The 26,266-nt window shown below is 46.1% G+C and overlaps 1 protein-coding gene across 1 annotated transcript in view; it reads left to right on the top strand.

Moving 5' to 3' along the window:
- Positions 1 to 7: 7 nt before the first annotated feature.
- The window catches only part of SLC12A7 (solute carrier family 12 member 7), a 315,751-nt gene continuing 289,492 nt past the window's right edge, over positions 8 to 26,266 (top strand). The window contains exon 1 of the mRNA XM_077809176.1: positions 8 to 116. Coding sequence (XP_077665302.1) covers positions 8 to 116 — 109 coding nt within the window. The remainder of the gene's footprint in view (positions 117 to 26,266) is intronic.

Below are 26,266 nucleotides of genomic sequence, written 5' to 3'. Positions count from 1 at the left end.
GAAGACAATGCCCACCAGTTTCACAGTAGTGCCAGTGGAGGGGCAGGAGCCGCAGCCCAGCCGGCCACTGGAGGAGACGAGTCAGCAGCTGGCGGAGTGCAGTTCCGGGGAGCCGGGTGAGTCAGCGGCGCCGAGCCCCCCGGCACCAGCGGGCGAGCGCGGAGCTGCGGGGGTTGGGCGAGCCGCACACCTGAGTTAGGACACAGGCGGAGCCCGGCTCTGCACACAAAGGGCCCTGCCGGCGGCAGCTCCTAGCCCCGTCCTGGCTCTGCTTGTGAGCAGTGTTTCCTTTCAGTTACCTGGAGGCAGCAAAAAGGGCTCAGTCTCCGGAGTCTCCTCCTCCAAGGAGCGCTTTGCAGGGGCCGTTCAGCCTCCAGAGTACACGGACCTGCTGCAGCTCTTCTGGCCACTGAACGTAACTGTCTGGCGCATGATCCAGCCGAGCAGGTAGCTGCCATAGGGTACTGGCCTGTTGCGCCAGGAGGATTGCCGTGGGGGGCTTCTCCGGGCGCGGAGCAAGATGGGCCAGTGTAGTGGCTCTTCGCATATAGGGTTGGATTCTCATTGTTTCTCCAGGTGGCCTTAGAGCCCCTGAAAACAAAAAGGAGGTAGCCTAGCCACGTCTACTATGTGCTTCTGCTGGATAGGCAGACAAGGAAGGAGGTGCTCTCTGGGACTGGACTGGAGGTGCTAGCCATAGGTGGGAAAAAGAAATGAGGGAGTGGGCAGGATGTCCAATGAGTAGAGGGAATAGAACAAGTGATGGTGAAATCCTTGCGGATCTTAAACATAAAAAAGAAGCTTACAAGAAGTGGAAGGTTGGACATATGACCAGGGAAGAGTATAAAAATATTGCTCGGGCATGTAGGAATGAAATCAGGAGGGCCAAATCACACCTGGAGCTGCAGCTAGCAAGAGATGTTAAGAGTAACAAGAAGGGTTTCTTCAGGTATGTTGGCAACAAGAAGAAAGCCAAGGAAAGTGTGGGCCCCTTACTGAATGAGGGAGGCAACCTAGTGACAGAGGATGTTGAAAAAGCTAATGTACTCAATGCTTTTTTTTGCCTCTGTCTTCACGAACAAGGTCAGCTTCCAGACTGCTGCGCTGGGCATCACAGCATGGGGAGTAGGTGGCCAGCCCTCTGTGGAGAAAGAAGTGGTTAGGGACTATTTAGAAAAGCTGGATGTGCACAAGTCCATGGGGCCGGACGCGTTGCATCCGAGAGTGCTAAAGGAATTGGCGGCTGTGATTGCAGAGCTATTGGCCATTATCTTTGAAAACTCATGGCGAATGGGGGAAGTCCCAGATGACTGGAAAAAGACTAATGTAGTGCCAATCTTTAAAAAAGGGAAGAAGCAGAATCCTGGGAACTACAGGCCAGTCAGTCTCACCTCAGTCCCCGGAAAAATCATGGTGCAGGTCCTCAAGGAAAGTGATCAGGAACAGTCATGGATTCACCAAGGGAAGGTCATGCCTGACTAATCTAATTGCCTTCTATGATTACTGGTTCTGTGGATGAAGGGAAAGCAGTGGATGTATTGTTTCTTGACTTTAGCAAAGCTTTTGACACGGTCTCCCACAGTATTCTTGTCAGCAAGTTAAAGAAGTATTGGCTGGATGAATGCACTATAAGGTGGGTAGAAAGTTGGCTAGATTGTCGGGCTCAACGGGTAGTGATCAATGGCTCCATGTCTAGTTGGCAGCCGGTATCAAGTGGAGTGCCCCAAGGGTCGGTCCTGGGGCCGGTTTTGTTCAATATCTTCATAAATGATCTGGAGGATGGTGTGGATTGCACTCTCAGCAAATTTGCTGATGATACTAAACTAGGAGGAGTGGTAGATATGCTGGAGGGCAGGGATAGGATACAGAGGGACCTAGACAAATTGGAGGATTGGGCCAAAAGAAATCTGATGAGGTTCAACAAGGACGGAAGAACCCAATGCACCGCAACCGACTAGGGACCGAATGGCTAGGCAGCAGTTCTGCGGAAAAGGATCTAGGGGTGGCAGTGGACGAGAAGCTGGATATGAGTCAACAGTGTGCCCTTGTTGCCAAGAAGGCCAATGGCATTTTGGGATGTATAAGTAGGGGCATAGCCAGCAGATTGAGGGACATGATCGTTCCCCTCTATTCGACATTGGTGAGGCCTCATCTGGAGTACTGTGTCCAGTTTTTGGCCCCGCACTACAAGAAGGATGTGGATAAATTGGAGAGAGTCCAGCGAAGGGCAACAAAAATGATTAGGGTACTGGAACACATGACTTATGAGGAGAGGCTGAGGGAACTGGGATTGTTTAGTCTGCAGAAGAGAAGAATGAGGGGGGATTTGATAGCTGCTTTCAACTACCTGAGAGGTGGTTCCAAAGAGGATGGTTCTAGACTATTCTCAGTGGTAGAAGAGGACAGGACAAGGAGTAATGGTCTCAAGTTGCAGTGGGGGAGGTCTAGGTTGGATATTAGGAAAAACTTTTTCACTAGGAGGGTGGTGAAACACTGGAATGCGTTACCTAGGGAGGTGGTAGAATCTCCTTCCTTAGAAGTTTTTAAGGTCAGGCTTGACAGAGCCCTGGCTGGGATGATTTAGTTGGGGATTGGTCCTGCCTTGAGCAGGGGTTTGGACTAGATGACCTCCTGAGGTCCCTTCCAACCCTAATATTCTATGATTCTATGAAGTGTTCAGCTATACCACATAGACTAAAGTATCAAGTGGCAGGGACTAATCTTATGCAGAAGAGGCTGTGGGAAGTGTGCTAAAAGTATGTGTGTGGGCGGGGAGAGAGTGGGGAAACAAAATGAAGAGCAAAAGTAACCAGTGTGGCTAACTATTTCTCCCCCCACCCCCAAAAAAAGACAAAACTGGAAGACAGATACAGAAATGCTACTGAATATTAGATACCCATATAAGCAATTTCTGTAACTTGCTACAGAGATGAAGAAGAGGGAAAGTGGCTAAATAGGAGGGAAGGTGGTCTGCATGACGGCAAATATTGGGGAGATGGGGTCCACACCACTAGTGCCCTGAGGCCACATATCTGTTCAGCCATGCACTCTGCTGACAAGGACTGTACACAGATCATTTCCCGCCACTAAGCAGTAAGGTGCCAGTAATTCAGCACTAGGTGCTGCTATCAAAATTGCATTTGCTTGAATGGCAGTGATTGAAGTTTGAGGGAAGAGCAAGACGGTACATTTGTGTAAAGGAAAAAGGAGGGTCTAATGAAACTAACCAATTCTATAATGGGGTTAAATCAGGGGTAGGCAAACTTTTTGGCCTGAGGGCCACATCAGGGAATAGAAATTGTATGGAGGGCCATGAAATTGGGGTTGGGTGTGGGAGGGGGTGCGGGCTCTGGAGTGGGGCTGAGGATGAGAGGTTTAGGGTGCAGGAGGGTGCACTGGGCTGGGATCGAGGAGTTTGGAGAGCAGGAGGGGGATCAGGGCTGGGGAGGGGGTTGGGATGTGGGGAGAAGCTCAGGGGTGCTTACCTCAAGTGGCTCCTGGAAGCAGTGGCATGTCCCTTCTCTGGCTCCTATGAGGAGGCATGGCCAAGCAGCTCTGCATGCTGGCGCATCCACAGGCACTGCCCCTGCAGCTCCCACTGGAACACAGCTACCCTGTGCCACAGCTGGAGTGGGGCCGAGCCGCGTGGTCCGACCCAGGGCCCCAGGCAGAGCACTGGAGCGGGGCCGAGCCACTGGTGTGGTTCGCAAGCCAGCTTTAAATGGCTCATGGGCCGGATCCAGCCTGCAGGCCGTAGTTTGCCCACCCCTGGATGAAATAGTCATCTTGAAGCTTTGTCTTGAAAATGATTGAGTGCAGTTGACAATATACTGGCCCTCAGAGACTGTGTGTGGACTTTGGAGACCAGGGTGGCTGAGCTGGAGGAGCTAAGGGAGACAGAGAGGTACGTAGATGAGACTTTCTGGGACACAGTAGAACGGTCCCACCCCTGGTCTGACAGCCTCTGTGCTGTTGAGTAGGATGAAAGCCTCAGGGAAGGAGAACATCCAACTGGAGCAGAGGAAAACGATCCCATAGTTGGGACCCTCCTCCCAGATGATGCTGTGGTATCCTCTCACACTGAGGAGTCTTCTCTGGGGGAGAGAACTTCAGTTATTAGGAAGAGACAGGTATTAGTAATGGGCAATTTGATCATTAGAAACATAGATAGCTGGGTTTGCGATGATCGGGAGAACCTCATGGTGACTTGCCTGCCTGATGCGACGGTTGCGGATCTCTCAAGACATCTAGACAGACTTATGTGTACTGCTGGGGAGGAGCCAGTGATTGTGGTACATGTAGGTACCAACGACGTGGGGAAGGGTAGGAGAGAGGTCCTGGAGGTCAAATTTAGGCTGCTAGGTAAGAGATTGAAGTCCAGAACCTCCATGGTAGCATTTTCTGAAATGCTTCCAGTTCCACGTGCAGGGCCAGTTAGACAGGCAGAACTGCAGGGTCTCAATGCGTGGATGAGACAATGGTGTAGGGAGGAGGGGTTTAGATTGATTAGCAACTGGGGAAGCTTTTGGGAGAGGGGGAGCCTGTACAGGAAGGATGGGCTCCACCTAAACCAAAACGGAACCAGATTTCTGGCGCTTAAAATTAAAAAGGTCGTAGAACAGTTTTTAAACTAAGGGTTGGGGGAAAGCTGACAGGTGTGGAGGAGCATGTGGTTTGGACATCCCTTAGGGGAGGATCTATAAATGGAGATTCCCTATGTCCTAATAAGGAGGAGAGGATGGAAAATGATAAAATACAGGGAGGATCTGATGAGAAACAGTCAAATAAAAAAAAGTCCCATTCAATTACATCATGCAATAGGGGACAGCCAAAAAATGACAAGTTTTTAAAATGCTTATATACCAATGCTCGACGTCTAAATAATAAGATGGGTGAACTAGAATGCCTAGTATTAAATGATGATATTGATATAATAGGCATCATAGAAACCTGGTGGAATGAAGATAATCAGTGGCACACAGTAATGTACAAAATATATTGAAAGGACAGAACAGGTCATGCTGGCGGGGGAGTGGCACTATATGTGAAAGAAAGCATAGAATCAAATGAAGTAACAAATCTTAAATGAACTAAATTGTACTATAGAATCTCTATGGATAGTAATTCCCTGCTTGAAAGATAAGAATATAGCGGTAGGGCTATATTACAGACCACCTGACCAGGATGGTATTAGTGACTTTGAAATGCTCAGGCAGATTAGAGAGGCTATTAAAAAACTCAACAATAATAATGGGGATCAGCTATCCCCATATTGACTGGGTACATATCACCTCGGGAAGGGATGCTGAGATAAAGCTTCCTGACACCTTAAATGACTGCTTCTTGGAGCAGGTGGTGCTGGAACCCACCAGAGGAGCGGCAATTCTTGATTTAGTCCTAAGTGGAGCACAGGATCAGGTCCAACAGGTGAATATAGCTGGACCACTTGGTAATAGTGACCATAATATAATTAAATGTAACATCCCTGTGGCAGGGAAAACTCCACAGCTGCCCAACGCTGTAGTATTTAATTTCAGAAAGGGGAACTACACAAAAATGAGGAGGTTAGTGAAACAGAAATTAAAAGGTGCAGTACCAAAAGTAAAATCCCTGAAAGCTGCATGGAAACTTTTTAAAGACACCATAACAGAGGCTCAACATAAATATATACCCCAATTTAAAAAACATAGTAAGAGAACCAAAAAAGAGACACCGTGGTTGAACAACAAAATGAAAGAAGCAGTGAGAGGCCAAAAGGTATCCTTTAAAAAGTGGAAGACCAATCCTAATGAGGAAAATAGAAAAAAAGCATAACTCTGGCAAATAAAGTGTAAAAATACAATTAGAAAGATCAAAATAGAATTTGAAGAACAGCTAGCCAAAGACTCCAAAAGTAATAGCAATTTTTTTTTTTAAATACACCAGAAGCAGAAAGCCTGCTCAACAACCAGTGGGGCCACTGGACGATTGAGAGGCTAAAGGAGCACTCAAAGACGATAAGGCCATTGCAGAGAAACTAAATGAATTCTTTGCATCGGACTTCACTGTTGAGGATGTAAGGGAGATTCCCAAACCTGAGCCATTCTTTTTGGGTGACAGATCTGAGGAACTGTCCCAAATTGAGGTGTCATTGGAGGAGGTTTTGGAACAAATTGATAAACTAAACAATAAAAAGTCACCAGGACCTGATGGTATTCACCCAAGAGTTCTGAAGGAACTCAAATGTGAAATTGCAGGACTACTAACTGTCATCTGTAACCTATTAGTTAAATCAGCTTCTGTACCAAATGACTGGAGGATAGCTAATACGATGCCAATTTTTTAAAAAGGGCTCCAGAGGTGACCCTGGCAATTACAGGCCAGTAAACCTCACTTCAGTACCCGGCAAACTGGTTGAAACTATCGTAAAGAACAAAATTGTCAGACACATAGACGAAGATAATTTGTTAGGAAATAGTTAACATGGTTTTGTAGAGGGAAATCATGCCTCACCAATCTACTAGAATGCTTTGAGGGGGTCAACAAGCATGCAGACAAAGGAGATCCAGTGGTAAAGTGTATTTAGATTTTCAGAAAGCCTTTGACAAGGTCCCTCACCAAAGGCTCTTACGCAAAATAAGCAGTCACGGGATAAGACAGAAGGTTCTCTCATGGATTGGTAACTGGTTAAAAGATAGGAAACAAAGGGTAGGTATAAATGGTCAATTTTCAGAATGGAGAGAGGTAAATAGTGGTGTCCCCCAGGGATCTGTACTGGGCCCAGTACTATTTAACATATTCAAAAACGATCTGGAAAAAGGGGTAAACAGTGAGGTGGCAAAATTTGCAGATGATACAAAACTACTCAAGATAGTTAAGTCCCAGGCAGACTGCGAAGAGCTACAAAAGGATCTCACAAAACTGGGTGACTGGGCAACAAAATGGTAGGTGAAATTTAATGTTGATAAAAGCAAAGTAATGCACATTGTGTATATATATAGTTGGGATTATGTTTTCCAATGATGGGATCTAAATTAGCTGTTACCACTCAAGAAAGAGATCTTGGAGTCATTGTGGATAGTTCTGTGAAACTATCCACACAATGTGCAGCGGCAGTCCTCACGTCCCTCCACTGGTGGCTCAACCCTCAGGCAGTATGTGAAGGAGTCCCCTTCCACAACAATCAACCTTCCTTATCCCTGGTTACTGACGGATCATCTCTGGGATGGGGTGTGCATCTGGGAGACCTCTAGACACAGGGCCTGTGGTCGCAGGACAAGCTCTTCCTACATATCAACATCAAGGAGCTGAGGGCAGTGCACCTAGCCTGTCAGGCCCAACTACAAGGCCAGTGCATAGCAGTTCTAACTGACAACACCACTGCCATGTTTTACATCAATAAGCAGGGTGTAGCCCGTTCCTCCCCTCTATGCCAGGAGGCCCTCCAGCTGTGGGAGTTCTGCATAGCCCACTCCATTCACCTGGAAACATCCTTTCTACCAGGAGTTCAGAACATGCTGGTGGACCACCTCAACAGGTCCTTCCACACACATGAGTGGTCCAGCCGGCTGGATGTCACACACCTCCTTTTCCAAAGGTGGGGGTTTTCCCAGGTCGACCTGTTTGCCACCCGATGCCACAGGAAGCATCCAATGTTCTGCTTCTTCCAGTGTCACGGCCCAGGCTCACTCATGGATGCATTCCTGCTACCCTGGAGAGGTCGCCTGCTCTATGCCTTTCCTCTGTTCCCTCTCGTGCACAAGGTCCTGCTCAAGGTCTGCAGGGAAGGGGCAAAGGTAGTTCTGATAAGTCCAGCGTGGCCTCAACAACACTAGTACACTACACTACTGGAGCTGGTCATGTTACCTCTCCTCCCCGACTTACTCACTCAGGACCACTGTCACCTCTGTCACCCCGACCTGCGGTTCATCTACCTCACAGCTTGGAAACTTCATGGCTGAACCCCATGGAACTTCTGTGCTCAGAACAAGTCAGAGCAGTCCGCCTCGGCAGCAGGAAGCCCTCTACTAGAGCCACGTATCTGGCAAAGTAGAAGAGATTCTCGTACTGGCGTGACCAGTGTTGTACACCCCTCTCTCCAGGTGCCTGTACCTCTCATCTTGGAGTACCTCCTGCATCTGAACCAGCAAGGCCTGGCGGCATCCTCCATAAGGGTACACCTCACTGCTATCTCGGCCATCCCCACTCAGGAGCATCTGGTCGATCCATCTTCGCCAACCCTATGACTGGTTGCTTCCTCAAAGGTCTGGGCCTCCTACATCCCCAGATCAGGCAGCCTGTCCCTGTATGGGACCTTTATCTGGTCCTCTCCAGGCTCATGGGGCCCCCATTTGAATCACTGGCAACCTGCTCTCTCCTGTATCTGTCATGGAAGGTAGCTTTCCTGGTTGCCATTACTTCTGCGAGGAGGGTGTCTGAACTAAAGGCCCTCACCTCTGATCTGCCTTACATGGTTTTCCACAAGGATAAGGTGCAACTCAGGCTGCACCCGGCCTTTCTTCCCAAGGTAGTGCTGTACTTCCACACCAGCCAGGACATTTTCCTGCCTGTCTTTTACCCTAATCCGCATGCAAGTAACCGGGAGCAGAGGCTGCACTCCCTCGATGTTCAGTGAGCACTAGCTTTCTACATTGAGCACACTAAGCCTTTCAGAAAATTGAACCAATTGTTTACAGTGGTGGTAGACCAGATGAAAGGGCTCCTGGTCTCATCTCAAAGAATATCCTCCTGAATCACGTCATGCATCCGAACATGCTATGAGCTGGCCAAAGTACTGGCCCTGGCTCTTGTGGCACACTCCACTAGGGCCCAGGCCTCATCAGCAGTGTTCCTGGCCTAGGTCCCGATCCAAGAAATCTGCAGGGCAGTGACTTGGTCCTCAATGCATACCTTCACCTCTCACCACACCATCGTCCGGCACACCAGACCTGAAGCAGCTTTTGGCAAAGCGGTGCTACAATCAGCATTTCCTTCACTCTGACCCCACCGCCTAGATAAGGCTTGGGAGTCACCTAATTGGAATCAATGTGAGCAATCACTCGAAGAAGAAAAAATGGTTACTCACCTCTCGATTGTTGTTCTTTGAGATGTGTTGCTCATATCCATTTCAAACCCACCTGCCTTCCCCTCTGTCGGAGTAACAGGCAAGAAGGAACTGAGGAGGCACCGGGTTGGCAAAGTTATATATTGAGCGCCATGAAGGCACCACTCCAGGGGGCTCCACAGCTGACCTGAAGGGTGCTGCTAGGGGAAAAACTTTCAGATGACTGTGCACACAGCGCACGCACACCTAATTGGGATGGATATGAGGAACACATCTCAAAGATCAACAGTTACGAGAGGTGAGTAATCTTTTTTTCCTCTGACTGGAACATATTAGAGCAGCAATTTTCAAACTGGGTCACGTGGTTCTGGCTTGTCCCCTTGTTTCCAGTTGCTAAACTGCTTTAAAGACAGCTGTAAATACTTTCCTTGTGTTATCTTTCCCTATAAATAGGGCCTTACCAAATTCATGGCCATGAAAAACGTGTCACAGACTGTGAAATCTGGTTTCCCCCTATGAAATCTCATCTTTTGTGTGCTTTTACCCTATACTATACAGATTTCATGGGGGAGACCAGCGTTTCTCAAATTGCGGGCCCTGACCCAAAAAGGAGTTGCGTGTTTGTCACAAGGTTATTTTAGAGGGGTCGCAATATTACCATCTTTACTTCTGCGCTGACTCGAGAGCTGGGCGGACGGAGAGCGGTGGCTGTTGGCTGTGTGGTCTGCCCTGAAGGCAGCGCCCCACCAGCAGCAGCACAGAAGTAAGAGTGGCAATATGATACCATGCCACCCTTACCTCTGTGCTGCTGCCTGCAGAGCTGGCCCCTCAGTCAGCAGCTGCCACTTTCCAGCCGCCTGGCTTTGCAGGTAGCAGCACAGAAGTAAGGGTGGCAATACCATACCATGCCATCCTTACTTCTGCACTGCTGCTGGCGGTGGCTCTGTCTTCAGAGCTGGGCTCCTTGCTTGCAGCCGCCAGTCTCCAGCTTCCCAGATCTGAAGGCAGCGCTGCCACCTGCAGCAGTGCAGAAGTAAAGGTAGCAGTACAGCAACCCCACTACAATAATCTTGTGACATGCCCCCCAACTCCTTTTTGGGTCAGGACCCCTGTAATTACAACTCTGTGAAATTTCAGATTTAAATAGCTGAAATAATGAAATTTACAAATTTTAAAATCCTATGATGGTGAAATTGACCAAAATGGACTGTGAATTTGGTAGGGCCCTACATATAAAAAATTACTGTAGTTACTGTAGGAATGTTAGATGATCACAGATGAGAAGACAGCTGGTGCTCAAAGCAGTCTGGATTAACATGGTCTCTATGATGAAAAGAATGAGAACCCACTCCTATACTAATTGGTTATAAACTTTTATGTGCATCATAGTATGAGGGGATAAGGGGGGAGGGATAAAGGAATGTCTGACAAATCAATTGCATAATTTTCAACTACATTTACCTGAAAATTCTCTAGGAAGATTACAAAGTGATTTAAGAATTTAGATGGTCTGAACTCATTTTTATAATGCTTAAAAATGGTTCCAGCAGATATCATTATTATACCTCTAATATAATCCCTGAATCTCAGGAACCAGATAAAGTTTTTACTGTACCCTCTGGAATTATTTTCTATTCTTTTTTGGGTACATTGTTCTTCACAAGTTTTACTCTCTTTATTCCTGGCTATATTTAAAAGGTTCTGCTATTCATTGATTGAAGAAGCACTTGGATATGAAAAGCATTGTATACAATCTAACTGAACTTATATACTCCAGGATCATTTTGTGCTAGGTTTCACTAATAATGAAGTGGTCATTCTGGTATCAATCAACCTCCATAGATCAAACACTGAAAATATTAAAATTGCCTTAAGGGATAATGTTTCTTAGTTTATTTTTATATATGAAAACAAAATTTTTACATGTAAATGTAATGAAAACTTACTTTATACATGGCCAATTCTGCTAAAGAATATTATGTGAAAAAGAATATATTTGTCAAAATCTTAAACAGAAAAAAAGAGGAAAATGAGAGGCAAATTGGGGAGAAGGGGGAAAGACTGTGGTAATCAAATTGTCAAAACGTCTAACTCTTCTCAGCTTCAAGTGTTGCAAGCAGAAAAGGGATTTAATTTCTGCCGTCTTCTTGAACTTGGTGGTTCTACTTATAGAATCACAGATATGAAAAGTGAACAAGTTGATTTATTATAAAATAGGGAGTTTCAATGGATAATTTCAACTTTAGTCTATTGTGGAATGATCCTCGCAAAGAGTAATTTATTCCTATAGTTTTTGTTATTAATGCATGGTCTGCAGTCATTATTCTGAAGGGTTTTTTGTGTTGTTTTTAATTGTCTGCTAGACAGATTGTATTAATTTCAGGGCCATTTCATCCAATGAAAGATTAAAGCACACTTCTTTTTTTTTATCAGAAACCTCTTGGATAACTTTTAAAAACACTTTGTTTTGTTCAGTACATTGGATGAAATGAACAATACAAGGAGGGATCAATACAGCAATAATAGAGTTAACAGTGACAGTATTTTCTAACTATGGTTAAATCAGGAGCAGAATACTCTGACATTTCATGGAATGGGAGGTGGTGGTTAAAGACTCGTTTTCTATGTATTTTTTGTTTGTTTTTAGTCTGATTTTTGTTTTTAATATTAACTATGTGGAGAAGTTTTGTTTATACTTAAGGCAGAAATGTATCCATCAAAATTATTAGGAACCACAGGGCATTCTCTGGAACAGATGATGCAATTTCCTGTAGACCGGAGTTAGCTGTCAGAGGCAGAGAAATCATTTCAGTCTTTCCATCAGTTTTGTGGCAGAATTTTAATAAGTGACTTCTGTGAGTATTCTCTAGCACATCCAGTGAATGTTTTACACTTATCTACATAAGGCTTATGTACTAGAATTTTGGTTTTGTTTAACTTTGTTATTACTAATGTTTTCAGTGGTAGTTAAATTAAAGCAAAGTTAAACTGAAATCTATGATTTAACCTTAACAGGAGATTTAAACCTTTATTTTGCAAAATTGTCACTGAAATAGTAAAAAAATAACACAAGGAATATAAATTTTGAGTACTATTCAACTTTTTCATGGTGGATTTATGAAAAACGAATTGATAGAGAATAATATTAATCCCTTTTGGCAATTGCATTGGATTGTCTAACCCTTCTTTGTCACCCTTTTGCAACAAATGTAAAAATTATCCACAATCTGTTCCATGTCCACATTATCGTTTCTTGTTCTGATTGCTCAAATATCAGTTATACATTGGTAGTATTTGTTTATAGATCATGTTATACTATTTTAGCTATAATTGCAAATTTATGTGCAAGGCTGAACCCACTGACATTGATGACAATTCTGCTATGGCGTGAGCAGGGAGGGACACAAACTGTTGCCAAATACCTCTGAGCCTAGGAGAAAATGTCCTGAGCTGGGAAAGAGGAGACCAGGAATTCAAATCTCACTTCTAAGGTCAGTTTTAAATTCCCATGCATTTTACTGCCCTTATTATTGACTAAGGCCATGTCTACACTGCCACTTATGTCAGCAAAAAGAAAGGCTCGCTTTGGAATAGCTGTAGCTCAAGAAAGCTTATGTTTAAATATATTTGTTAGTCTCTAAGGTGCCAGAAGTCCTCCTTTTTCTTTTTGCGGATACAGACTAATACTGCTGCTACTCTGAAATCTGTCATTATGTCAGCAATACACCCTGGAGTGACATAAATTTCGCCGGCATAAGTGACAACGTGCACGGCGCTGTTTCGGTGGGAGAACTTCTCCTGGTGACATAGCTACAGCCATTCATTCAAGTGGTTCTATTATGTTGACTGGAGAGCTCTTTCCCATCAGCATAGAGTGGCCACACAGACGGTCTTACAGCAACTCTGCTGCTATAAGCTCGCTAGCGTAAACATCGCGTAAAGGTATGTCTATACTTAAATGCCACAGCTACGCCACTGCAGCGCTTCAGTGTAGACATTATCTATGCTGATGGGGTTGTCCCATCAGTGTAAGTAATCCACCTCCTGAGAAAACAGTAGCTAAGTCAAAGGAAGAATTATTTCGTCGACCTAGTGCTATCTACATAGGGATTTAGGTTGGCTTAACAATGCCACTCAGGGGTGTGGGTTTTACACACCCCTGACTTATGTAGTTCAAGAGACTTAATTTTCTAGTGAAGACCAGGCCTCAGGCCATGAATTCCAACCTAGAATACCATCAGGTAATTCATAGAATCATAGAATATCAGGGTTGGAAGGGACCTCAGGAGGTCATCTAGTCCAACCCCCTGCTCAAAGCAGGACCAATCCCCAATTAAATCATCCCAGCCAGGGCTTTGTCAAGCCTGACCTTAAAAACTTCTAAGGAAGGAGATTCTACCACCTCCCTAGGTAACGCATTCCAGTGTTTCACCACCCTCCTAGTGAAAAAGTTTTTCCTAATATCCAACCTAAACCTCCCCCACTGCAACTTGAGACCATTACTCCTTGTCCTGTCCTCATCTACCACTGAGAATAGTCTAGAACCATCCTCTCTGGAACCACCTCTCAGGTAGTTGAAAGCAGCTATCAAATCCCCCCTCATTCTTCTCTTCTGCAGACTAAACAATCCCAGTTCCCTCAGCCTCTCCTCATAAGTCATGTGTTCCAGACCCCTAATCATCCTAATTGATGCTGAACACCCCCCTCCCCTTGTTAAAAATAAGTTACAGCTCTTATGCAAGGTCACTGGTCACTGCAACCCAGAATTCATATCTCTAACAAGACAAAACCCAGTCTTATTCACTGTACCATGCTGTCTTTCAGGGTGTCTTCACCAGTTAGTTATCTTATTTCTAAGCACTATGAACCACACTCCTTTCCCAGAGCGAGAGATAGAATCCAGAATTTCACTGCTGATTACTAAATAATTATATAACCCTCTGGGAAAATAGTGAGACCAGTCCCCTCCAGTGGCTAGTCTAGAAAGGGACTATCAATTACTCAGTTGCCCAAGTAATAAGGGTCCAAGCTAGCAATCTCAAGGTCAAGGGGTTCAAACATAACTGCTTATCTGTGTGGGAGGATGGCATGGTTGTATGTGATTCACACAGTAAGAAGACCTCTTCATATTTTTTTAAAGTCCAAATTTGCTTTGATCTGTAAATTATGTTGTAAATTACCAAAATACATATATTTTACATTCTACTTGTGAATGCTCTTGGCCAGTGTGTATTTTACACATCCCTCTCGGTGGCCAATGTACAGAGGATGCGAGTCTATAGCAGCTCTGAGCTTGAGCCTGGCCTTTCTTTACCTCACAAATAAAAAGCATGAATCTCTACATCTTGTGCTAATTGGTTCAGTCCCACTGTCAGCCAAGAGTGCAGCTGTCACATTTGCAGGAGTCTCCCATTGTCATGTTTGAAGGTTGAGAGGTATGTGTCACACTGGCAGGAATAGGGGACTGTTGCAGTGTGGCAACTCACCTCTAGGGCACCTCCTACTGGTTGTCCAGAGAATTAGCATTCCAGCCTCCAGAGCGCCCTCTGCAGGCCAGTGTCCCACTTGCTGCTGGGCCCCGAGTCCCTCCTGGACCCCGGTGCCCCCTTTCATGCCAGGGTGCTGCCACCTGCAGTACCCCATGCAGATCTGGGTTTCCCCTCCCGGGGGAACTCCCAACCCTCTACCTCCACCTGAGTCTATGGCCACTGCCAGTCATCACCTAGCCCCCGTTCCCTGGGGTTAACTGTGGTGTAAGTGCCACTCATCATAGGCAAGGGAGGTTTGGATCTGCTGCCTTTGCCTACCCCCTGCAACCCCAGTACCTATTTGGCCTTACTGTAGGCCTGCAGCCTGGGGGGTTTCCAGGCCAGAGCTCCCCAGCTCCTCTGGCCTTCCCCCAGCCCTGCTCCACCTCAGGTACTCTCTCAGCTTCCAGGCAGCCAGGCCCTTCTCCCTCAGTGAGGGAGAGTCCTCTCAGCTCCTGGCTTCATTGGCCATTATAGGGCCAGCTGGGTCTGTTTGGGACATGGCCCCAACTGTGGCTGCTCTGCCAATCAGCCCATTTTTCCCCTGCCCCAGCTCTCTCCCAGGGCTGTTTTAAGCCCTTCAGGGCAGGAGCGCGTGACCATCCCACTACAGGGACCCAGAACAAGAAGCCATATGATAGGCAGATCTGCTGATTTAATACAAACTTATACCATGTTACTGCAGCCTCTCCTGGCTGTATCCAGTACCTAGAAGTCCATCAGAGGCTATGGAGTGTTTCATGGAGATTCCTTCCACCTGCCAGGTGCATCCGATGAAGTGAGCTGTAGCCCACGAAAGCTTATGCTCAAATAAATTGGTTAGTCTCTAAGGTGCCACTAGTACTCCTTTTCTTTTTGCGAATACAGACTAACACGGCTGTTACTCTGAAACTTGCCAGGTTGTGCATCACTTCTAAACACAGAAGGTTGCTCTAATTATACATCCTTCCAGTAATTTTGAAACTGATACAATTTCATAGACAAAGAATCTACTGAGGCATGTCAAAGTCTCTTGAACTGGTCAGATGGGTCAGCATAGTCAGGAGCAACATTAACAGCATAATTTCTCCCTCTCATTCCCAGGTAGGTGCAGCTTCCTTTTTCCTTGACTGGGGAGAGAGATCCATTAAGGCAGAGGTTATCAAACTTTAGGAACCCAAGGAGCCCCATTTTGATTTTAAATTTTTTTGCGGATCCCCGAGGCCCCACCTCAGCACACCTCTTCCCACCCCTGCTTCACCTCTGCCCCTCCTCTTCCCCACCTCTTTCTGCCCTCTCCCCCTCGCGCTTCCCATCCCCGCTCCTTCCCCTCCCTCCTAGCGTGTCCTGTGTGCTGCTGAACTGCTGTTCCCCGGCGTGCAGGAGGCACAGGGTGGGTGGGGGAGGAGTTGAGTTGATCAGCGGGGCCCATGGACTCCCTGGAGTAAGGACCCCAGTTTGAGAAATGCTGCATTAAGGTACACTAAAGCTGTATAAATGAACAGTAAATTAGTAAACACCTTCATATGGCCTATAATACACTTTCACCTCCATTTCCACCAGATACCAAAAGCAATACATATGGCAACTTCATAAGCTTACACTCCAGCACAAAACCTAAATCTGATCTCAGCAACCTTATTGCAGAATAACTTTCCAAATGTGTGACAGTCCAGATGTGCTTATCTGTTAATATAATTTTTATATAAAGCTTATGACATCACCATTTAGGTTTTGCACTAGTGTGTAAATTTGAAGTTGTAGTATCTATTGCTTTTTGATATCTGTTGGAGATGAAGTAAAAGCCTTATGGAGCGTAGAGTGCATGATAGACAATGTGAAGGTGGAAGGAACGCACAAGTCTGTCCCCTTAACTTATTCCAGTGCTTTTCAGGTTTTGGTTGGATGGATTTGGTCCTGATGCAGATTTATCTGTTCATAAACAAAGTTTCTGTTTGAGTTTTAATATATGTTCCCTTAATGTATGATTGATGTTGCTTTGGGTACAGTTTTTCCCCGCTCAGTCTCTGACTACTCTAATAAAGAACTGAATTTGCATTCTGAAACCTACTTGCTCTCATAAATTTTTAAAGCTAGAAAGGACCATTTGTCTTCTGATATAGTCTTGAATTTCCCCCAGTTATCCCTGGATTGAGCTTTTGTTTGAAGCATATTTTCTAGAAAGGCATCCAGTCTTGATTCAAAGACATCAAGAGATGGAGAATTCACCATTTCCTTTGGTAATTTGTTCCTTGTTAATGGTTAATCACTCTCCTTGTTGAACACTTGTCTTATTTCCAGTTTGTTTGCCTGGCTTCAGCTTCCAGCCATAAGTTCTTGTTATGCTAGAATAAAGAGCCCTTTAGTTCCCAATATTTTCTCCCCATGAAAGTAATTATTATAGCAGAGTGAGCTAAGACCAGATTTTTGTTTAAACCTAGACTTTGTTTTCTAAAGTCTACACGGTTGCTTGGGTTGACTTGAAATTTGGTGTGCCTCATCAGTGTGCTGGGTACAGTTAGTGGTCCGAATTTTGGGCCATTTAACAAACAGGTTCCTGATATGCAGCCCCCTGAGGCAGTGGGGACAATATTTCTTAAGGCTGAGAGAATCTGGCAACATTTACTTAATCAGAGATAGAGATCAAACCAGGGTTCAGATGATTGCACCAAGGTGACCAATACTCAAAGGTTAACCAAACAGAATTCATGGCACCAACCAGTCCCTTGGGGAAAATCAAATTAAAACCTATTTAAAAAAGATTTTGCTTCTCTAGTTCATCCAGTCACAAGTCTCTTTTACTAACTGGCATGCTTATAAAATTACACTGAGCATAAACATATAGAGAAGTTAACAAAATTGTTAAATTTTCACATGAGCTGCATAATTTATGGGAATGAGCAGTAGTTCTTTGATCCTGACTCATCCAGTCAGTGTTGTTCAAATTCTACCTTTGGCAGAAATTTGGAAAAGGTTGCATGCCATATTGCTAAAATCTGTCTGTCAGGGCTTTTTATTATTATTTTATTACATTTATTTATTTATTTTTGGGTATGTTATCAAAGTGTATAGTTGGGTTTTGTTTTTTTAAACAAAAAGATATGGGTATGTTTGCTGGCAGGAGGGGGCAGTTTATGGGAGGAATAGGGATGAGGGATTTGGGGCTGGGTAAATGGGGTTGGATGGTAGCCTACCCCCTATATGTGCTGAGATCAGGCCGTCTCTGCCTGCTGGGGATGTCGGAGCCCTACTCCCTGCACTGCTGTGTGTGTGCCAGGATCTGGGGTTTCCTTCTCCTCTGGGGTGTTTGAATACCTTTCCCTGCTCCCTTATGTGAGCCAGGTTTTGGAGGGGGCTTGCCTTTCTGGCGGGACTGAGCCCATCTTCCTACCCCCTCCATATGAGTTAGAATCTGGGGTTCCCGCTTCCCTCAGGGATATGTGAGCCCTACTCCCTTCCTCCCTGTATGTGTGCCAGGATCTGGGGGGGCTCTGGCAATCGATGGGGATATTATCTCCTCTCCCTCTCATGTAGGTTTGCCAAGTTTCTAACCGCAGAAAACCGAACACCTCTGCCACTTCCCTAAATCCCCGCCCCTGTTCACTCCATGCCCCCTCCCTGCATCGTGTGCTCTTCTGCACCCTCACTCACTCACTCATTTTCAGTGGGCTGGGGAAGGAGATTGGGGTACAGGAGGGGGTGAAGGCTCTGGCTGTGGGTGCTGGCTCTGGGGGGGGGCGGAGATGAGGGGTTTGGTGTGCAGGAGGGGGCTCAGGGCTGGAGGGTGGGGCCAAGGGGTTCAGAGTGTGGGAGGGGGCTCTGGGTTGAGGCAGGGCGTTGTTGTGTGGGAGGGGATACAGGCTCTCGGATGAGGATGCGGGCCAAAAATGAGGGATTCAGGGTGTGGGAGGGGGCTCCAGGCTTGGGCAGGGGGTTAGGGTGTGGGGGGTGAGGTCTCTGGCTGGGTGTGTGGGCTCTGGGGTGGGGTCAGGGATGAGGGGTTTGGGGTGTAGGAGGGGGCTTTGGGCTGGGGCCGAGGGTAGGGGTGTGGGATGGGATGTGGGCTCTGGGAGGGATTTTGGGAAGCAGTGTCATGTCCCTCTGGCTCCTAGGCAGAGGGGTAGCCAGGGGGCTCTGAGTGCTGCTCCCACCCGCAGGCGCCGCTCCCACAGCTCCATGATTCCTGGCCAATGGGAACTGCGGAGCTAGTGCTTGGGGTGGCGCCTACAGGTGGGGGCAGCGCGTGGAGCCCCCTGGCTGCCACTTCACCTAGGAGATGGAGGGACATATTGCCTTTTCCCGAGAGCCATGCAGAACTGGGCATGAGCCTGCCTGTCTCATTGTGGCCAACCGGACTTTTAATAGCCCAGTCAGTGGTGCTGACCGGAGCTGCCAGCCAGATACCTGTCACCCCTAGCCTCATGGAAGCTAGGTTCTGGGGAGGGGGATTGCCTTACTCTCGGGGGGGGGGGGGCTGAACTGCACTCCTTACCTCCCCTGTGAGCTGGAATCTGGGGAAGCACTTCCCCTGTGGGTGTGGCGTTTAGAACAGGCATGCTCAGAACATGCACTAAGAATACACTGCTGAGACTGGAGTGAGGAGCTGAGAATGGGTAATATGCTTGACACACACCAGAAATTTTCCAGCACTGGGGAAGTTCAACAGCCACTGAAATGAATGAATCAGTTCACACATCTCAGAGCTATTGTTTCAGTCTGTATTCATCTCCATGGGGTATTCTCTTTCAGATGAGAACATTTCATTGAGATTAGTGAGCCACTTAACACCTCTCTGAACTTGCAACTTTGAAGTTTGAAACCCACAGTGGACAGAAATCTGAGAACTAACTGAAAAAATCTGCCTCTGTCAAGGTTTTTTATAAATGTAATCTGAGTACAACAGACTATTCAGAAGGTGCTGAAACTATTTTTGAAAAGAAAATAAATTACACATGGATACTCACTGGTAGGGGAGGGAAGAGTGGGGGGTAGGGATTAGTTGTATCGGGAGGAGAGAAGACAGTACAGGTAAGAGAATATGGGGGGTAGCAGAGGAACTTGGGGTGGGAGCCACATCATCCCTAAATTCTCCCCTTCAATGTATGTGTTGGGGTCTGGAGGAGCCCTGCTCCTTTGCAGGGGTTTGAGCCCCACTTCCTGCCTGCTATGTTCTGGGATCTGAGCCCATCTCCCTGCTCCTCCATGTGAGCTGGGATTTGGAGTGCAGAAATGAAGGTAGTATTAACATCTGAAATCCAGAAAACTCTCCTACTCCTACTCCCTACAATGTAGGGAGTGTGGTCACTTTGGATGAGCTATTACCAGCAGGAGAGTGAGTTTGTGTGTGTGTGTGGCCCAACTTGATGATCACTTTAGATAAGCTATTACCAGCAGGAGAGTGGGGTGGGAGGAGGTATTGTTTCATGGTCTCTGTGTATATAATGTCTTCTGCAGTTTCCACAGTATGCATCCGATGAAGTGAGCTGTAGCTCACAAAAGCTCATGCTCAAATAAATTGGTTAGTCTCTAAGGTGCCACAAGTTCTCCTTTTCTTTTTGCGAATACAAACTAACACGGCTGTTACTCTGAAACCTGTCAAGGTTTTGGGACATACTACATGGATGAAATTTCTCTCATCCATCCTGTTAGCAACTATACATTACAAACATTTCAAACATTACCATTATCTCCATTCCACTATAACAAAATGTACAGGGGGGCAGGAACACTGATGAATCGCATAACAACAGTGTGGCTGGAAAGACCACTGGACTTAGACTATTCCTAGCTCTGCCACTGGCCTGCTGTTGACCTTGGGCAAGTCACTTAACCTCTCTGTGCCTCAGTTCCTCATCTGTAAAATGGGGATAATGATGTAAAGCTCTTTGAGACCCACTGTTGAAAAGCACTATATATTACCTAGTCACAATAACATAAACTGCAAACCTAGGTGAGAACTAAAACTATCTAAATGACCATTCACTCCTACAAACAAATATTTCTTTTTGTTTAAAAATTATGAAATTGAATAGCAAGAAATGTAAGTCTGGTCTACACTACAAAGTTAGATTGACATAAGCTGCCTTGTGTCGACCTAGCTGTGCATGTGTCTCAACTAGTCTTCCACTGATGTAAGTGCTCTGTCATGCTGTCATAATAACACCACCTTCCTGAGCAGCATAGAGCCATGATCGATGTATTTAGGTTGATGCAAAGTGAGTGCGCACACTGTGCTATTTGTTGACCTGAACAGTCCTCCATCAGCTGTCCCACAGTGCCCAACAGTGACCGCTCTGGTTGCAATTGTGAACTCTGCTCCCAGGGGTCATGTACACCAGAAGCCACCCACTCCTTTAAAGTCCCATGAATTTTTGAAATGGCTTTTCCTGGTTGCCCAGCCACACGCTCTGGCCTGGAGTAGACTGGAGATATTGGATCTCCTGGGGCTGTGGGGAGAAGAGGCTGTGCAAGCACAACTACGGACCAGCATTGACATCTACAACCAGAGTGCTCTGGGGATTCAGGAGAACGGTTATGACAGGGACCCACAGCAGTGCTGTGTGAAAGTGAAGGAGCTGTGGCAGGCATACCAGAAGGCCAGGGAGGCCAACAGTTGATCTGGTGCTGAGCTGAAGACTTGCCACTTTTACAAAGAGCTGTGTGTCATACTTGGTGGAGACCTCACCATGACCCCACACACCACCACAAATACCCTGGCGAGAACAGCGAGGATGAAGAGGAAGATGGGGGACATTTGATGAGGGGGTCCAGCTATGCCATGAGCCAGGCCCTCTTTGAGACTTCACTGCAGTTCCGGCAGTCGAGCAAAGAGAAGACCGATGCGGGGGAAGGATCCTTGGGTAAGAGTGTAAATTTATTTCCTATTACGGTGATGGTATCCCCAACTTAACTGGACACAGCTATTGACTTTGCATTCATTTACTTATACTAGAAGAGACATTGGTACAACAAAGAGAGGTAGCATTTGTTATTTGCATTTCATTGCCCTGGAGAGTTAGGCAAGAGGAGGGCCACGTGGAGTAGTTTGCTTATATACACAGGGATCATAGAATCATAGAATATTAGGGTTGGAAGAGGCCTCAGGAGATCATCTCATCCAATCCCCTGCTCAAAGCAGGACCAACATCCACAAAATCATCCCAGCCAGGGCTTTGTCAAGCCAGGCCTTAAAAACCTCGAAGGATGGAGATTCCACCACCTCCCTAGGTAACCCATTCCACTGCTTCACCACCCTCCTAGTGAAATAGTGTTTCCTAATATCAAACCTAGACCTCCCCCACTGCAACTTGAGACCATTGCTGCTTGTTCTGTCATCTGCCACCACTGAGAACAGCCTAGCTCCATCCTCTTTGGAACCCCCCTTCAGGTAATTGAAGGCTGCCATCAAATCCCTCCTCACTCTTCTCTTCTGCAGACTAAATAAGCCAAGTTCCCTCAGCCTTTCCTTGTAAGTCATGTGCCCCAGCCCCCTAATCATTTTCATTTCCCTCCACTGGACTCTGTCCAATTTGTCCACATCCTTTCTGTAGTGAGAGGACCAAAACAGGACACAATACTCCAGATGTGGCCTCACCAGTGCCGAATAGAGGGGAATAATCGCTTCCCTCAGTCTGCTGGCAATGCTCCTACTAATACAGCCTAATATGCCATTGGCCTTCTTGGCAACGAGGGCACACTGCTGACTCATATCCAGCTTCTCGTCCACTGTAATCCCCAAGTCCTTTTCTGCAGGACTGCTGCTTAGCCAGTTGGCCCCCAACCTGTAGCGGTGCATGGGATTCTTCCATCCTAAGTGCAGGACTCTAAACTTGTCCTCATTGAACCTCATCAGATTTCTTTTGGCCCAATCCTCTAATTTGTCTAGGTCATTCTGGACCCTATCCCTACCCTCCAGTGTATTTACCTCTCCCCGCAGCTTAGTGTGATCCGCAAACTTGCTGAGGGTGCAATCCATCCCATCATTCAGATAATTAATAAAGATGTTGAACAAAACTGGCCGCAGGACTGACCCAATTGGGGCATTCCGCTTGATACCGTCTGTCAACTAGACATCGAGCCATTGATCATTACCCATTGAGCCCAACAATCTAGCCAACTTTCTATCCACATAATAGTCCATTCATCCAATCCATACTTTTTTTAACTTGCTGGCAAGAATACTGTGGGAGACCGTGTCAAAAGCTTTGCTAAAGTCAAGGAACAACACGTCCACCACTTTCCCCTCATCCACAGAGCCAGTTATCTCATCATAGAAGGCAATCAGGTTGGTCAGGCATGACTTGCCCTTGGTGAATCCATATTGACTGTTCCTGATCACCTTCCTCTCCTTCAAGTGCTTCAAAATGGATTCCTTGAGGACCTGCTCCATGATTTTGCTGGGGACTGAAGTGAGGATGAGTCTGTAGTTCCCTGGGTTCTCTTTCTTCTCTTTTTTTAAAGATGGGCACTATATTTGCCTTTTTCCAATCATCTGGGACCTCCCCCAATCACCACGAATTTTCAAAGATAATGGCCAATGGCTCTGCAATCATATCAGCCAACTCCCTCGGCACCCTTAGATGCATTAGATCTGGACCCATTGACTTATGCATGTCCAGCTTTTCTAAATAGTCCTTAAACTGTTCTTTCACCACCGAGGGCTGCTCACCTCCTCCCCGTGCTGTGTTGCCCAATGCAGCAGTCTGGGAGGTGACCTTGTCTGTGAAGCATTGAGTGTACTTCAGCTTTTTCCACATCGTCTGTCACTGTGTTGCCTCACCCATTCAGGAAGGGTCCCATATTTTCCCTGACCTTCTTATTGCTAACATACCTGTAGAAACCCTTCTTGTTACCCTTCACATTCCTTGCTTGCTGCAACTCCAATTGTGCCTTGGCCTTCCTGATTTCATCCCTCCATGTTCTGGCAATAGTTTTATACTCCTCTCTAGTCATCTGTCCAAATTTCCACTTCTTGTAAGCTTCCTTTTTGAGTTTAAGCTCACCAAATATTTCACTGTTGAGGCAAGATGGTTATATTTGCTATTCTTTCTGCACGTGGGGATGGTTTGTTCCTGCGCGCTCAGTAAGGCTTCTTTAAAATACCACCAGCTCTTCTGGACTCCTTGCCCCCTTATATTAGCTTCCCAGGGGATCCTGCCCATCAGTTCCCTAAGGGAGTCAAAGTCTGCTTTTCTGAAGTCCAGGGTCCATATTTTGCTACTCTTCTTTCTTCCTTTTGTCAGGATCCTGAACTCAACCATCTCATAGTCACTGCTACCTGGGTTGCCACCCACTTCTACTTCCCTGACCAATTCTTCCCTGTTTCTAAGCAGCAAGTCAAGAGAAGTATGGCCTCTCGTTAGTTCCTCTAGCACTTGTACCAGGAAGTTGTCCCCAACGCTCTCCAAAAACTTCCTGGATTGTCTGTGTATTACTGGATGTCTCTTGAAACCTCCTTAGAGATCTTGATGAAACTTTTATGGAGGTTCTCTCCAGTCTTCTCCTGCAGGTTTCTGGGGAGGGCTGCCTTGTTTCTTCCTCTGTGGTAGGATACTTTCCCACATCACTCAGTGTTAACTTTGGCAGGACCATTGTAGTACATAGGCTAGCAGCGTATGAGCCCAGGTAGCTTTGGGATGCCAGCAATAGCTGTGCCCTCTATCTTTGTTACCCTGAGGGGTGCGGTATCAGCTAAAATCACCAGTGTCTGTGGAAAATGGTGCCAGTATTCAGTGCCATTGCCCTATACTCATAGTTTTATGCAAACAAGAAATTCCCTCCTTGTTTGGCTTGATCTGAAAGTGGCACTGGGGTCAGGAACTCCAAAGCAGAAGTGTCAATAAGCTTGTCATGTTTAACACTTATGGGAGGGAGGAGTTCTGAATCTTTAAATTCTGCTTTCCATTGTGAATATACTAACAATGATACCTCTGTGTGTTATCAGCAGCTGCTGCCTTTGCAACGTTGGGGGAGTCCCCCCTCCAGACCCATGGAAAGCCTGAGTCAGATTTGAGATGACACGTTTAATTGTGTCCTGCAAGACAGTGCTGCATCAGACTGTGAGCACTGGAGCTGGAAGGTCAACATTGCAGACAGCCTGGAAAAGAGTCAAGAGCAGAAAGGCCCAGGAGTCACAGCAGGAAAAAGAAAAGGAGATGCATCAGGACATAATGGGGCTTCTCTGGTATCAAACACAGATGCTGCAGACCCTGATGGACCTACAGTTTCAACAATCCTGGGCTCGCCTCCCTCTTCAGCAGGAGAAGTCCTACATGTTGGTGTTCAACCTTTCACGTAGCATCAGCGACTGCTTCATGATCCCTACCACTCCACTACGGGAGACATTAAAGACAATCACAGCTTCACATCACCAACCATTGCTTTCACAGATCAGTGTATGTATAGCTGAAATCGACATGAATATTCTTTTCCCCTCAAGTTCTGTTCTATTTATTTATTAAATTTTATTAAGTTTTTAATTTAAATTTGCACTTTTTTGGCACTGATTTTGTTACAGAATAAAATTATACTGTTTGGAACATAATCTGTATTAGTTCACAACAGATACTGCTCAGGAGTTCTGAAAGCGACCAATTACTTGTTAATGCACAGTTTCACACAACTCCTAGGATCAGTCACAAACAACATTAATAGGTGCATTGACAGGGCCATAAACAGCATGGTCAGGGTAGAGCATAGTGCAACAAAGCATATTACTGTGGCTCACTATTAAAGTGCTCTTGCAAAGCCTTCCTGCGCCATATAGCTCCACGTTGAGCTCTTCTAATAGTCTTTATATCTGGCTGTTCAAGATCAGCAAACAGCTGCTCCACCCTGGTAGAAACTTTTCTCTCTGTGCTTCACAGATATTATAAAGAACACAGCAGGAGCTAACCATTGGGATATTTTTCTCACTGAAATCCAATCTTGTGAGTAAACAGCAGCAGTGTCCCTTCAATCTACAAAGGCACATTCAGCGGTCATTTTGCTCCTGCTGATTTAGTAGTTGAATCTCTCCTTGCTGCTGTTGAAGTGGCTGTTGTGTGGTTTCATGAGCCAGTGAATCAGGGGTAGGCTAAGTCCCTCAGGATCTCTATTGGCATTTCAACATTCCCAGTACAAATCTGCCAATCAGGAAAGAAACTCCTTACTTGTAGCTTTCTCATATCTTAAAGATATGAGTGTCATGCACCCAGTGATCGACCAGTGTTCATATAGCCATAATAAAGTAGCCCTTTCTGTTGACATATTCTGTGGCAAGGTAGCCTGGTGCAAGATAGGGGTATGCACGCCATATATCACTCCTCTGCAGTTTGGGAACTCCATATCCATCCACTATGTCCTCTATGTTGCTGAGAGTCACAGTCCTGCATAGCAGTATGTAATTAATGGTCCTGCATGCTTGAATGACAACAGCCCCTGCAGTGGATTTTTCGACCCCAAGTTGCTTTCTGATTGACCAGTAGCAATTTGGCATTTCAAGTTTCCACAGTGTGAGTACCACTTGCTGCTTCACTGTCAGTGCAGCTCTCATTTTGATATCCCTGCGCTGCAGGGCTGGAGTGAACTCAGTGCACAGACCAAGGAATGTGGCCTTGCACATCTGAAAGTTCTGCAGCCATTCTCTTTCCTTGACTTGCACATAAGGCGTAGCTTGCACTGTTCATTGTCCCAAACCTGAATTATGATGCAATCCCACCAGTCGATGCTTATTTCT

This window comes from Eretmochelys imbricata, chromosome 2 (genome assembly GCF_965152235.1).
Source record: "Eretmochelys imbricata isolate rEreImb1 chromosome 2, rEreImb1.hap1, whole genome shotgun sequence".
NCBI lineage: Eukaryota > Metazoa > Chordata > Testudines > Cheloniidae > Eretmochelys > Eretmochelys imbricata.
Note: the sequence above shows the minus strand (reverse complement) of the source record. Positions and strands in the feature narration are given on the sequence as shown.